Here is a 15,662-nt window from a genome sequence, read left to right as displayed (position 1 = left end):
TACTACAGAGGCCTACGCAGAAATTATTCAGAGGGGGGGGGGGGTCAACTGTGGAGGGTGCTGGAGGGGGTTCCCTCCTGTTGTCGATTTTTTTTTATAAATGGCACCTTGAAATGATGCAATTTCCTGCTGTCTAATTATCATTTTTTTCATGATAAAAGTGCATGTAAAACAAACAAGAACTTGAGTTCAGACATCAAGTATGACAGACACACAGACAGACACACAGGGTTAAATCAAAAGTTTCTCAAACCACTAAAGTGGTGGGAGACATAATCTTTATCCAGAAGTTGTTCATCCGTGTTAGATGGGTGGACCACCTATTTAACTTTGTTGGATATCCTACAATGTCATCCTGTTGGATGAGTGGATATTTATCAAACTTTATTGTAATCGTATTATGCATACCTTGTTGAGTCTTGTGGTTCAAAAACTGTCAAACAAGGCAAAGTCATTGATAAACCTTGTTACAAATAACAAAAATAACAGTTTAAACAACACTCTTTATTTTAAGTTCTATCAAATATTATGTCATTTTTGTAACAAAAACAATACAACAAAATATATGCACAAGTATGTTCTTACAACTATTCATTTAATGTTATGATATTTGTACTTTCTCAGGAATGATCACTTTGATAATTCATATATTTCTTCGTACTATGTCTGGTTACAATCTACAACTCAGACGTGATGTCAGGAAGATCCATCCGCCTAGGATGCTTCCAAGCAAATTCACGTACAAAATTGCAAATGTTAATGCCCATGTCCCTATGAATGGAAAGCAGGCACAAAGCGAGCAGAAAATAGATAAAGTAATCGAAGAAAATTAATTACTTTAAAGTTTTCAATAAACTTTATTTCCATGAAATTAAAAAGCAGAATTTAAACTTTATTTGAAAACATATGTAAACCAAATTGTATTTTTTGTATGTGCTTATAATTCAAATCAAATACAATTGCGTATTTTAAACTGACTTAAAGATCGTATTATTTTGTTCATAGAATCATCTTGAAATCATGTCCATGGAGATCTGTACTATAATGACCCGGTTGGGTTACGGCGAGATGATGAGACGGTGGCGCGTTGAGAAGTACAGGGAGTATGACAGGCTGATGAATGCACGATCTTTGAATAAACAAGGAAACGCAGTTACATATATCACAGCTGGGAGCAAGGCAGAGGGACTGACCTGCTATTTGGAAAGCGACTGGGACATATTATTTGTGCTAACGGATGTCCTCTGTGTGGAAGCTGATATCAATCTGCTCACTATTTCAGACGACATAGATGTGTTTAGGATGGATACGATGGATACACGTGTATATTCAGGGCACTGCAGACTGTTACAAGAGAGACCAGCTGCTCATGCACGTTATGATATAATTACCAAGGCTCTGTGTGATAATGGATATGGGGGCGTTCTATTAAGTAGTAGCTTATTGCTAGATGAATATGCAGAAAGTACATTAACACATGATGCAAATCTGGAGCATCATGAACGAGCCGGGCCGTCGATGCCTGATACATATGGAGGTATACTTCATACTGACAGAGTAATCGCACTACGTTGTTACTGCCCCAGCATCCTACAGAGATGGGCTGACAGACGACGAAATTGGCCATTACCAACTATAGTTCAGAAAGTAGTATCATTAGGAGCCTTTGTTACTCCGGTAGGGTTTAAGGGAAGCGATTACAAGCACATGGAGTGGAGGATTTGTTTCAACACCGGCGAGACAGAACTTGTAAACAACCTTAACGACACACAAGCAAAAGTATATGTCATTCTTAAAATGATCCTCAGAGATATAATAAAACCAAATAATAAAGAAATAACATCGTACGTGTTGAAAAACATCATATTTTGGCAAGCTGAAAATACTCCACAGACAGAGTTTCATTCACGCAGCTTACTTTACTGGTTGCATAACGGACTGAAAGAACTTAGGACTGCTATTGAGAAAAAACGACTTTGCTATTACATGATTCCGGAAAGAAATCTTATGGAAGCCTGTGGTATGCATGATTACCAGCAACATAAATGGGTAGCAGATATCACGGACATGCTAGAGGAAGGGCCCAATGTAATCTTGAGACTGGAGAAGATAAGAAAGGCGATTGTCGCGTCCCCAGAGCCGATGATGTGGTTCAGCAAGAAAAGGATGGAGCTAGAGATGCTGGAGCTGGAGCGCAGTATCCGATGCGTGGAAATTGGAGAGAAGAATGTGGAGTTGGATGACTCGGATTCCATCCTGGAGAAGATAAGCAGCCGCCAGTGCGATCTATTGATACAGGTTGCGCAACGAATGTTCTTAAATGTTAGTTCTGCAAATCAACTGATTGATATTCAAAACAGAATGCTTATGTGATAATGAATCAAATCGATTATTTCGCGCGTGTATCAGGGCTACGTGCACGATACTTTAGTTGTTTAGGTAAACTGTTTTATATAAAGACTTGGTACTTGCAATCTGTATGTATGAAAACAATAATCTCGTTCAAAGCTATAGATGATAAGTCTTGTATTGTATACTTAAGGTTATGCAGACGGCCGTACTGAAAACAGTTTGTTAAGATATACAGCGGGAATAGTGTTTTGATAAATATCCATTTGTTTTGCAACCTTAAAATAACCATGTTATTTTAGAAAAGACAACAACTAGTTTTGACAATCAAAATGAGCAGCATGTATAATGTTACCACCCAAAATAAGCTCGACAATGTTTCCGGATGTACCAACTGATGAACACAGTGTGATCGCTGTATAAAGCATTCTTACAATAAGCACTTAGGTATCCTTATAATCATTTGTCTGTGACCTTTCATTCGATTAAGTAATGTTCTGACAACATCACCAGTAGGGCCCCTAAGGCGCTGATTTCAGACGCCACATAATTTAACTGTTAATAACAGGTATTAATAACAATGTTACACAATAGACTTATGAGGAAAACTGTCCTAATACCTCGCAGCCAGGTTTTTAGACAAACGACAGTCATTTTCGAACGCAGCCGAAGTGTAATACTAATGCAATTACTTTAATGTTGTGAGTGGCTATCATTATGCAATGGTCGACATTGTGATTTGTAGAGCGTTAACCCTTGCCACATAAGAAAACGTCACCCCTTAATTGCAGACATGTTTTAAAATTGGCAGGAACCATATCACACTCAGTAGACATATCATTAGATTAGAAGTAACGCACCTTTACATCTGAAATATGCAACTTTTGTCATTTTAGCAATAAATATGGCATTTATATTTGAGCTACAGACACATGGTTTCCCCATAACACGCCGCCTTTAAAAAGTCGCAATTGTAGTGAGAAAATAAAAAAGTGGATCCCCGCGTCGAAATTCCAAATTAAACCTTATAGGAGTAGGAACATCGATGGTATCGAATATTTCGTACTTTATTGAGTTAAAAGTAAGTTATGTGCAATCCATTAGAAGCTATCATGCTGCATTATGAAGTATACCAAGTGTTAATATTTTAAAGTAATATGTGTTCGAAAAGCTGGGAAAAAGATCTGGTAAACAGAAATAGCACGTAAATCGTAACATTAACTTCTGTATTTCTTCAATATTGTCACATTTAGCACCTCTTTTAATCTTGCCTTTACAGTATACGGAATATAACATTCAATTTTATGTTATTTATAATGATCATATGTCTTCTTTTTCTAAGACATTGTTTTTTTTTTATTCAAGAAAATCGTTTTAAATAATCATAGCAGATATAAATTCACACATTAATAAATATACCGATATATCCGTCATAGACAGCATCTGTAACGTTTGATTAAGAAGTACGTGTAAAACGTAAACTGTGAAATCGCTATAATTCTCTTTTAAAGAAGGTTAAGTATTTACATATGAAGTACACTTTTGATTTAACTTTTATTCTTATCTGGAGTTATGTTAGTTTTATAAACCAAATTAATTAGTTGAAGATTATTATCATTATTATAATTAATATTTTTAAATTTTCTTTTTGGATGTTCATATATTATTTTTCTTTGATTGTTTTCTCGTAAAATAATAACAATCATAGAATTAGATAAAATTATTTAAGATAGATTTGGTGGTAATCTTGCATTGTGTTTATGTTGGATACATTTATAATAAAATAACAGTTTGATAGATTTTAGTTACACAGTGTTATAAATGTTAAATGTTTTGTCTTAAAGAAAATAAAGATATTATTACTAGTAAAAGTTATAGTTATAGTATTACTATTAGTATTTTATATAGATAGGGCATACAAAAGGATATTGTTATAGATCACAACTTTATAAACTATGTATCGATGGAATATTGTATTTATGAAAACAAACATACGCATTCTGAACAAATATCATAAAGAGTGGTAACACGTTTTTTAAAATCAATATGACGCACTTGGCTAAGACATCGCGCAGATAATCAATCAGAACCAAGTTTCACCAATATAGAGTTATAGACGTGGCCTCTTAAATTGTAACAAGGCTTTTCTAAGATTTGACCTGGCTTTGGACGCACATAACCCAAATTTGAACTTGGCCTAGATATTTTCAATATAAATATTCTGACCAAGTTTCATGAAAATTGAGTCTTATATGATGTGTTTATAGACTGGTTAAGAAGGTTTTCTAAGATTTAGCCCGGTGATCTAATTTTGGACTAATGTGGTACACAGATTCGAATTCTTTCAAGAAATCGTCCAGATAAACATTCTGACAAAGTTTCAACAAGATTGAGGTTAATGTATGCAACGAGACGGATGTGTTCGCAGTCGGTGTGCAGTACGCAGACGTCAACTACTTCACCCAATACTTCTATATCCAGTACAGTATAGACGGGAACCACTTCTACAACTACACAGACTATACCGGAAATACACAGGTACGACTGAAAATGCTCTTAGGATATACGATCGAAATTGAATGTAAGGTTTAACATCAAACACATTTGTAAAGGATATACTGGTATCATGTTATGTGCTCGACGATGACGCCGTCCGGTACTCCGGTTGTAGGATTTATTATTATTTGTTTTGCTTTTTCAATTTATAATGGTGCATTTATTGCCACCTTTTACATGACGTGTCATAGGTAGATCTATTTAAATACGGGATGTGCAGTGCTCACTAGCCAGAAATACTGTTTTCATAAATCCACTGTTACCGTAGTTACACGTGTGAATATGAATGCTCAATTTGTGCCCATTGCATATAGTATGAGGTTAAAAAGCAAAACTTCCGAGGAATGACCCATGCATTTTACTGAAACCATTGTTTAAATTGAAGTGAATATGCTGTCTGACAAATCGGCACGCAGAGGGTACGACAGAAACAGTAATTGTTTCTTAAATTTACGTTTTACAATACCTTGATTCAATATTTAAAAGTTTCTTACTATAACCTTTTTCTAGATGCTGAGCGGTAACACGGATGGGGAAACTCACATTGAAATCTTACCGAGAGTGATTACGGCACGTTACTTCCGTGTGTATCCCCTGACGTGGAATACGTTATACAAGCCTGCGTTCAGACGGGAGATGTACGGATGCTGCAGCTATTACGTCGGTCTTGGATTTTGTAATAATATTCTAGCGTAAATGTCGAAGAGTTTGCTACAAATTTATCATAAAATCCGCACGTGATCACTTCATATGAGCCTCACTCTAGGAAAACGGGGCTAAATGCATGTCACGTGATCACTTCGTATGGGCCTCGCTGTAGGCAAACGGTGCTAAATACAGGTCACTTGATCATTTCAAATGAGCCTTACTCACGTGATCATTTTATATGAGCATCATTGTAGGAAAATAGGGCTAAATGCATCACGTGATCACTTCGTATGAGCCTCGCTCTAGGAAAACGTGGCTAAATACATGTCACATGATCACTTCGTATGAGCCTCGCTCTAGGAAAACGGGGCTTAATACATGTCAGGTGATCATTTCATATAAGCCTCGCTCTAGGAAAACGGGGCTAAATGCATGTCACATGATCACTTCATATGAGCATCATTGTAGGAAAATAGGGCTCAATGCATCAAGTGATCACTTCATATAAGCCTCGCTCTAGGAAAACGGGGTTAAATACAGGTCACGTGATCACTTCATATGAGCCTCGCTCTAGGAAAACGGGGTTAAATACAGGTCACGTGATCACTTCATATGAGAATCATTGTAGGAAAACGGGGCTAAATGCATCATGTGATCACTTCATATAAGCCTCGCTCTAGGAAAACGGGGTTAAATGCATCACGTTATCACTTCATATTAGCCTTGCTCTAGGAAAACGGTGCTAAATACATTTTCACGTGATCACTTCATATTAGCATCATTGTATGAAAAAACGGGGCTAAATACAGGCCACATGATCACTTCATTTAAGCCTCATTCTAGGAAAACGGGGCTAAATACATGTGCGTAAATAATGCTAATCAGGGACATAACTCTCCGTCTTAACTGGATTTTCGAAAGAATGAAATTTCATCGAAACGTAAAATTATATAGAAGCGGAAAGTGTCGTCCCTGATTAGCACGTGCAAATGCGGGACGACACTTAATGCACATGCATTAAGCCCCGTTTTTCGAGAGCGAAGCAAATATACGAATATGAAACGTGCTTATGTTTCTGAAAATAAATAACACGATAACATTCTACGTATCTGGAAATTTTCCTATTAATACAATGTACCTGCGAGTTCGCATAGCAAAATGTAGTTCTTAGCACAGGTTTTTTTTTAAACAACATGTAATAATTATTTCCATAGTGTCGCTGTTTATCGGAAAATGATCCAGTCTTTGTGTTTCGGTGTGTCTGTTTAACATAACGAGTTAACCTAAAGTGATTTCAGTATTTCCAACCAAAATTCAATAGCGTTTTTTATTAGACGGTTATAAACGATATACAGTCCACTCTCGCTATCTCGAAGTCGGCGGGAATAAGAAAATATATCGAGATAACGAGAGTTCGAGATATCCGATTTGGCTTTTTTAAAGAAAAAATAAGACGAATATTTACCTTGTTTTTAACATAAATATACCTGCTAAGTGGTCTAACTAAAGCCGTCACCGTGTGGCAGAATACTCTCTTCCTGATATACATGTATACGCGTTTTTACGAGGCATGATTAAATTTAAATGCTTAAAATGACGTTTTAAGTATTACATAATTGCATGAACACATGCGGTTATAATTTTTCTAAACTGTCGAGTAAACATCCGGTAATGTTGCTATTTATAGTTATGATGCAATTGACGTCCAATCAAGACGAGGGTTTTCCATCTGAACATGCGTAAATCACGTTCCAGAATACTGAACATTTTGTAGTTTGAAATGCAAAGTTCACTCGGTTATAAAATAAAAAATTTGTATTTCGGCCTTTCGGCAGGCGGTGCATTAATTGCAGTTAATTGATGTTAAAGTGACAGTTAAAGTGACAGGCCTTACTCAAGTTTTAATTGCTAACGACATTACACACGTGTGATCATTGATGCAATCAACGGATCGATTTCCTACCGCACAGTATCGGGAGCAGCCGGGCGAAGCGGGGCGGTGAAGTATCAAAGAAAAAATTTCTCACCTTTTGCCGACACTGGGACATTTATTCGCACTTCGAGATAAACCACAGTAAATACATGTAAAATCGGGACTCGGGACAAAATTTTATATCGACATATCGAATTATTCGACATAACGAAAATCGAGATATGCGATATTTATTTATATAGATAAAGAAGGAAAAAAGTTGGGACATTGAGCTTACTTCGACATATCGAGAATATCGAGATATCCGATGTCGACATAACGAGAGTGGACTGTATTCTTCTTAAATTATCTTTTGCCTGCGCAGCTTTTTCTGCTGGAATATAACATAATTTGGGAACTTGTTAAATGGATAACTTAATACCCTCCAGAGTTGATTAGGGTGTGAGATTGTGTCACACAGTAAAAACTGTCGGTAGTAATTTATACATTCAAATATATATTACAGGTACAGAACAAAATCAAGACTTTTAAAATATATAAGTATTTTTCTTGTTCAACATAATGAAGCACCTTCTAAGTGGCAAACAAGCGTGCAATACAAATATGGTATTCCCGAGATGATAAAAAGAGTATTTTTATTCTGTACTTTCTATTCATACTAAACTTATTAAACATTTTACAAAAAAACTTCTTAAACCGTGAAGGGTAGAAGTAAAAAGTTAAAAGTACTTCAAACGTTTGAAACATACAGATCAGATATATGCCCGCCTTTTTCTGCTTTTTATTATAAAGAAAAATACACATCATATATAGTGACCTCTTTTATGCAGAACAAATAGACTAAAACAAGTAAGCATCTATTACAGTAACATTTTTATATACATATAATAAATAATATATTTAAATAAATGTAAGAGTTCTGTTTTAGTGGATAGATTTAATCTTTCAATTGTCCGTACCAACAAAGATATATACTATACTTTATTATAATAATTCGACATAACAACACGTGTGCGATTTCGTTTATTAGCCATCATGCTCGATCGAATTTTGCACATTTCTCAATCGATTAAGGTTACATACAACCATATAAATTCTAGTTCTCTACTGAACGAGTTAAGTCGTATAATAAATCTGATTTGTTTGTAAGAAATGCGTTTCATTATGTTTATGTTCGTTAGAATCTTATGCAAATGGATCATGTATTTTACTGTAAGTCCGCTTAAAACCGAGTAAAAACCGATTTTCGCCAATTGCATCTTTTGCGTGCAAATAAAATATTATTGTTTACCAAATCGTTATTAATTTATTATTTTACCGACTTTGATGAATTTTGATTTATTTTAAGAAGCAATTTCTTAGTTACTGTATGTTGGGGAACGGGGCTTTATTACTGATATGGAAACAAAACACAACACAAATATTAAGTCAAATATCAAATTAAAGAAAACCACCAACACAATTAAATACATGTGTCTATGGTTGAGCAATTTTAAGACATGGACAGTTACTTATTGTTGTTTAAGAATACAATAACAAGGAACAGTCGTCACTTTCTGACTGCAACAAATTGAAAGTAGTTTTGATTTTAACAAACGATCGATCAAACGTCTTTTTCTTTAAATTTCCGATCGAATTGCAGGTTACAATTATATCAAGGTGTATGACCATTCTGTCCATTCTTACGCATCCGCTCAAAATCATACACAAATGTTGCTCAACTTTGATCAAACCCGTTGCTTCCTACCCATCCCTCATTGAAAGCCCCAGCTTCAGCACTTGTAGATCTATCACAATTTCCATATACCGGAAGTGACATGTCTTAACCGGCAATGACGTTTTTAACCACCTGAAGAAGTATTCTCAGCGATGTGATACACTCGGTTGTTCCGCGCATATGCCAACCCCGCCATCCGTCCTCCATCACTTCCGGGTTTTTGTGTGAACGCTCGAGCAAATCGTCCTCCGAGAGAATATCGTTTTTAAACAGGAAATACGTTTTCAACATTCAATAGCCTCTCAACTCGATTTTCCCCCGCTTTTCGAAAGAGAACCATTTATTCACAATAATGTTGAGGGGAAAAAAACTATTTTATCATTGGTGTACAACAAGATTCGAACTTTGATTTTAGATTTATGCTCAAATTTGTAGAAAACCTTGAATATTAAAACGCCTGGACATTATTAGTCGTCCCATAGCAATCCGCACGTGCAAATCGGTGACGAAACTTTCCGCATTTGAAGAATTTTCATTTAAAGGAAATCTCTTTAAAATAACAATCTAGTATAGGCATCGCATCCTATAATGATGGTTATACTATTAGCGATTAAAGGATTGAAGAGAAAATACTTTAAATGACGTGATCATAATCGTTGCTTAGTTATAATCACGAACATGATAAACAGCTATTCTAAATAACAGAATATCAAACAGAATATTGCCTGAATAGATTCGCCATCTAGCGGTGGCGTTTAAAATAAAAGAATCGAACAAAATATCAAAAATGACGTCTACATCATGTTACGAAATTATCACCATGTGGCCATCCATTCTACCATTTATAAATAATAAAATATCAAACACACCATTACTTGGATAGATTCGCAATCAAGCGGCGACGTCAGGCCCCTCCCCGTAATTCGCATGCCAAATGTTGTGTTGGCGACAGTCATTATAGATAGTAATTCTAAATAATTAAGAACCAAACATAAAATAACGTGGATAGGTTCGCTAGACAGGGGCGAGGTTAGGTTCCGAGCGGTTATGGCGACCCTCTCCGCATGCTTCTCACTGATGCCGACGCCAGAAACCGCCAGATAGGCGCCCCGACAGACTCGACCTGAAATATGAGTAAGATTGCGTTCGTTCGAGAATCAGTCACCTAAATGTTTGAGCCTTGCTCTGGGAAAACGGGGCTTATGCATGTGCGTAATGTGTCGTCCAAGATTAGCCGGTTTTGTCCACACACGCCTATCAGTGACGTCACTTTCCGGTTTTATGGTATTTTTCTCTTAAAGAAAGTCTCTTTCTAGCGAAAGTCAAGTTTAGGCGGTAAGTGGTGCCCCCGTTTAGCCTGTGCCGACTGCATAGGCTAATTGTGAACACTTCCCGCACATGCATAAAGCCCTGTTTTCCAGAGCGCTTTTAATCCGCCTTATTGCAAACTAAATTAAGTGTGAAGAAATGTACAAATTTACATTAGATTAAAACAATGTAAATGCCATTTTCATGATAGAATGTCATCCAGGGTTCGTGATACAAATTGTTTATACTGCCTTTTTATGCAAGTAATGACGATGTCAGTGAATGGATGTACATGTACTTGTAAACCTGTAATGTTTCCACGTAAAGCAATCACAACTTTAGAGCCATTATAGATAGTATCAATAAATGTTTCTGAACATTTTACAGAAAAGTCGAACATTATTAAAGTGTGAATCTTCGTGATATTGTCAAAAGTCGTCTATAGCGTGTTGAGGAGATTTATGACGTCACTGGGGGCGCACAAGGCCACCATAGGCAGGAAATAAACGACGTCAAGAACAGCGCTGTCGCCTGCTGGTAGAATTCTAAAAATACAATACTATGAAAAATTAATTGGTTCCCAAAATATAATGCTAGACCCCCCCCCTCCCCCGCTAAGATACTCGTTCAATTAAAAAGATAAATAGAAAACTGGCAAAATGAAAATTATATTTACCCGCAAACAGAAAATAAGGTGTTTCTTGTGCTGCGTTTTGCAAGGGTTATTGGGGGGGGGGGGGGGTATTTTGACATGCTTTCGATAAAGCAATAGAATCATGTGTATATGAATTACATTTCTTTTATGTAAGTATCAATTAATTTAATTGAATGGCGAATGTTTATGATAAAGTTCCAAAGCATTTATTAAGGTTTAAATATGACGACTTCAGCAAAGCATCGGCAAAGGACCGACTAAAATTCCTAAAATTTCCTTAAAAAAGTGTAATAAATAATGGTTGTGTCTACGAAAACGTAATTTAACAAAACTAAAAAAAAAACACAAATCATGCCGTCGAATATAAATGGCAGTGTTCCTCCATTCGGCGACATGTCTCGATACACCAGATCGATGGCGGCTTTTGGGAGGAAGGTCCGGTAGAAGGCGTCGCTCCGCCGCCGCTCATTGCCCAGCTCCCGCTGCAACCGGAATATCCGGTCCCGGAGCACCGAATACACCCCTCCCACGCCGCGATCAAGCGGACGCCCGGCGGGTGGGGATTTCCGAGCCAGTCATACTTGCGCGCACGTTGTTCTCGATGTACTTCCTGTGCAATCATTTTGCCAGTTAAGTTATACTTGAAAAGAGCGTATCGAGGATAATTATTGTAAATCATTTATAATACATATCCTTACTATAAATAGTAACAAAATGACGTCGCGAGCGGGCCATTAATCATAACTAGCGGGCCAATAGCAAAAATATCGGCGCGCTTAGCCGAGCCGTTTTTTTTATTAATATTAAAATAATCGGATCACGCGGTTTAAACTGAAGAAACGGCAGTCGAAGCAAGAAAACAACAAGTAATCGAACATAATTCGATTCTATAATACCAAGTTCCACGCAATTTGGATAAAACAAATATCGAAACTGAAACCGAAACTCTGCTGCATCTCGTTTGAATCATATATCGAATAATAGTTTAGCATTGTTTTCGGGAGTCCTATTTTATGCTGCAATTCAAATATTCATATTGGTAATTAGCAATGTTAATGTACGTGTTTACATTTGAATATAGGGTGAATGCCATTGATATGCCCCTATAATAAGGACATATTCAGAAAATTTTGCACCACGCTACTTCTTAATAGAAAAAATCTTTTATGAAAAGTGCTCCAGTGGGGATAGAACCGGCGACCTCCCGATCGCTAGGCGGACACCATATCCGCTTCACCACTGCGACCTCACAAGACATTGATGCTGATACTCAGTTGAAATAAGGAGAAATTAAGAAGAGTCCGTTTAATGTTTAAGGTTTAGCATTTCTTAAAAAGCAAAACTGTGTCAAACAATGTCACACACTGTGACGTGTTGACTGTTGAATACATCTTTACTAGATTACATGAGCAGAATGATTTCACAATTTACGCGCATACGTACCTTTCACCACAGAATGAAGACCCGAACGCTTTGAGTCATACTGCAGGCTCATTCTGTCGGTCGTCGAATCTTCATCGCACCGAAAATATGGCGCAACAACATCTGGGAAATCTCGCTTTTGGAGCGCGTATATGGAATCCTGATCCTGATTTATAATATTGTTACCAAGATTTCGCAGCATTTCGTCATAGCCTCGTTTCTGTAAGTAGGTCTAGCAGTATTTCCCCAGCATCTCCAAAAGGGGTTCGCGGGAAAGACCTAGGATGCAAAAAAGAAATAATGTTTGATTGAGAAACCATTTAATCTCTATTAGAGAAACTCACTATAAAAATGCTCGATTCTTAAATAGGCATTTTCTGCCCATATCGTGTAAAATCAGACCATTATTTTACGTGCTATATTCCATACACAATATGTACAACGTCAGTTTTCTCTGTTCTTGAAATACCAATAAAGCTTAATCACAGGCACATTATACAGAGTCAACAAGACACATAACTGTTAATAACTCACCAAGAACATCAACAGCAAGAGAGATAATCGTGTCTGTGAGTTCCTTATTGTAGACAAACAAATTATCGAACTCCGACTCACACTTTGTTTGTTTTCTGATTTAACAAATTACAAAAATACAAACATGAGCAGCAGCAAGATTTTAAGTTAAATGCAGAAGAACCATCGTCATAAGCCATCGGCGGAACAGACATGACATGTGCATGTTTAATTTATGTTGTTCCACTATTTTGTAAGGTATTTTACCGATTTGATAATTTGTGTGATCAACCTAACAAGGCGTTACTAAACATACGCTATACAACGTGCATTCTGATGAGATGTCGTTACCATGAATTCCACGAGTAGCTACCACGTCACAACATCACCTTGTTGCTATGAATTACACAATTGTCCCCGAGGGTTAGATACAAAGCAGTTGGAAGGAGCGGTTACCACATTAATTAAAACAGGGGAACATACCATATCTGGTCCACACATAAACGCACACACGATTATTTACCCATAAACAACGACAATGACATCAATTAAAGAATCGTTACACAATCTTCTACTTGCACAATTTTCTTCCTTGCTGGCTCCCCGCTTTGCCTCTTAATTATAAAATCCCGCAGAATGATGTTGAAATGACCGTACTGAAATCAACACATCAAGAAGAACCAATTGTTTCATGTAAGACAACTTTTATTTAGCGCAGAAAACGCGGGAAAAAACGCGAAAATTATGCTTAAAGTGTTCAAACATTTCTCTTTTTTATATAAATACACTAAAACAGTCAAAGTTGATATGTGAGTTTCAAATATAATACTGATGCGTGTATACACTGTAAATATATTTACAGTGTGTAATATGAACAGTTTCCATAAAACGACAGTTAGTAACATAACGTAAGTACATTATCTATCTCTTATCATTTCGATATTGATGTGAACATTTTTTAAAAACAACTGACTAGAGTCAACCCTCTATAGATATTTACATCGGTAACAGTGCCTATTTTATCCAAGGGGATAATATCCCTTTTATCAATTTATCGGGATTAAATGTGTTACATACTGGAGACCCATGCCCTCATAATTATGTGGCACAGATATAAAAATCATCTGTGAAATTAAAAATGTATGATCGAGTTTTAACAAGAAAATTGTGTCATCGTATTGTTTTTTTTTAAATTTTAATACAATAAGCTTCGACATTATTGTTTTATGCTGAAAATTGCTTTTTAAAAGCTGAAAAGTAACTATCCACATTAATTAATATCGTTCGAACTATTCGTCCATGATTCATACAAAAAACATATATACATTTAACATGAGTACTCAAAATAAAAAAAAAATACTTTTTACAATTATCGTACGATTTCCTTATTTCGAGCATGACCTACTTTCGATCACTTTGTTAACATTAAGAACGCGGCTCTCGTGATGATGTCACACGCATGCGCTCCGAGTATTTTGTTTTACTAACATAACTCCGCTTGAAAATAATTACAGACACGACTAAAATAAGGAAAAACAGTTTAATGCATTTAAAAATCTTACTTCAACTGAAATAATCCAAATGTATGCCAATGCCGTGCATTTGTTCGATACTCTTCATTAAACTTGCACATAAATTGCAGACCACTGCGCTAGTGTAAACACATACTTTCATGTATTTGATTCATTTTAAAGAAAATTCTGTTACTTTTTCACAATACCCAGAAAGTGTTGCATGGAACAATCTTTGCGCGTACATCGCGAAAATAGGTGACATCCCGTATCCACATTTCAGGGGTTATACTACGGAATCCTTCAAGGTCGACACACGACATTCAAGCGACATTCTCTCGACGCTCTCTCGACGCGCGACAAATCAGTCGACAGTCAATATTTGAGTGTCGCATATCGCGCTGGGTTTTAGAAAAAAAAATGCAGAAAATCTTGACTGTCGACTGTTTTGTCGCGCGTCGTATTGAGCGTCGAGAGAATGTCGCGAGAATGTCGTGTGCCGACCATCGAGCGCGACACTCGACATTTTCGCGACATTCTCTCGAGAGTGGTGGTAGTGGTAGTAGTAGTTGTAGTAGTAGCAGAATCAGGAGTAGTAATAGTAGCAGTAGCAGTGTAGTAGCAGTTGCAGCACCACCAACAGTAGCAGTAGTAATAGTTGTTGTAGTAGTAGTAGTAGCTGAAGTAGAAGCAATAGCAGCAGCAGTAGCAGTATCAGCAGTAGCGGCAGTAGCAGCAGCAGTAGCAGTATTAGTAGTTGTTGTAGTAGTAGTAGTAGCTGCAGTAGAAGCAGAAGTAGCAGTAGTAGCAGCATCAGTAGCAGCAGCATCAGTTGCAGCAGCATCAGTAGCAGCAGCAGCAGTAGCAGTAGAAGTAGTTGTTGTAGTAGTAGAAGTAGTTGCAGTAGAAGCAGTAGCAGCATTATCAGCATCATCAGTATAAGCAGCAGGAGTAGCAGCATCAGCAGCAGCGGTAGCAGTAGCAGCAGTAGCATCAGCAGTAGCAACATTAGCAGCAGTAGCAGTAATAGCAGTAGTAACAGTATTAGTA

General features: G+C 36.8%; 1 protein-coding gene and 2 long non-coding RNA genes across 26 annotated transcripts in view; 1 reads left to right on the top strand and 2 right to left on the bottom strand.

The window, feature by feature from the left end:
* Positions 1 to 10,508, bottom strand: part of LOC127850063 (uncharacterized) — a 177,143-nt gene extending 166,635 nt beyond the window's left edge. The window contains exon 1 of the long non-coding RNA XR_008035046.1: positions 10,369 to 10,508. This is a non-coding gene — a long non-coding RNA (uncharacterized LOC127850063). The remainder of the gene's footprint in view (positions 1 to 10,368) is intronic.
* The window catches only part of LOC127850056 (uncharacterized), a 263,076-nt gene that overhangs the window by 181,048 nt on the left and 66,366 nt on the right, over positions 1 to 15,662 (top strand). For 11 of the 24 annotated variants that reach the window (XM_052382802.1, XM_052382803.1, XM_052382801.1 and 8 more), the window contains one exon: positions 1,006 to 2,962. The exons of 3 other annotated variants lie outside the window; for them this stretch is intronic. In XM_052382802.1, coding sequence (XP_052238762.1) covers positions 1,006 to 2,373 — 1,368 coding nt within the window. In that variant the 3' untranslated portion in view covers positions 2,374 to 2,962. 10 more of the 24 variants (XR_008035038.1, XR_008035039.1, XR_008035040.1 and 7 more) reach the window with 8 other exon arrangements.
* On the bottom strand, positions 11,546 to 13,909 carry LOC127850062 (uncharacterized). Its single transcript, XR_008035045.1, has 3 exons — positions 13,677 to 13,909; positions 12,610 to 12,867; positions 11,546 to 11,776 (listed from the first exon to the last, which is right to left on the bottom strand). It is a non-coding gene; the product is annotated as an uncharacterized LOC127850062 (long non-coding RNA).

This window comes from Dreissena polymorpha, chromosome 11 (assembly GCF_020536995.1).
Source record: "Dreissena polymorpha isolate Duluth1 chromosome 11, UMN_Dpol_1.0, whole genome shotgun sequence".
NCBI classification, from domain to species: domain Eukaryota; kingdom Metazoa; phylum Mollusca; class Bivalvia; order Myida; family Dreissenidae; genus Dreissena; species Dreissena polymorpha.
The sequence above is the reverse complement of the archived record's forward strand: the minus strand, read 5'-3'. Positions and strand labels throughout refer to the sequence as shown.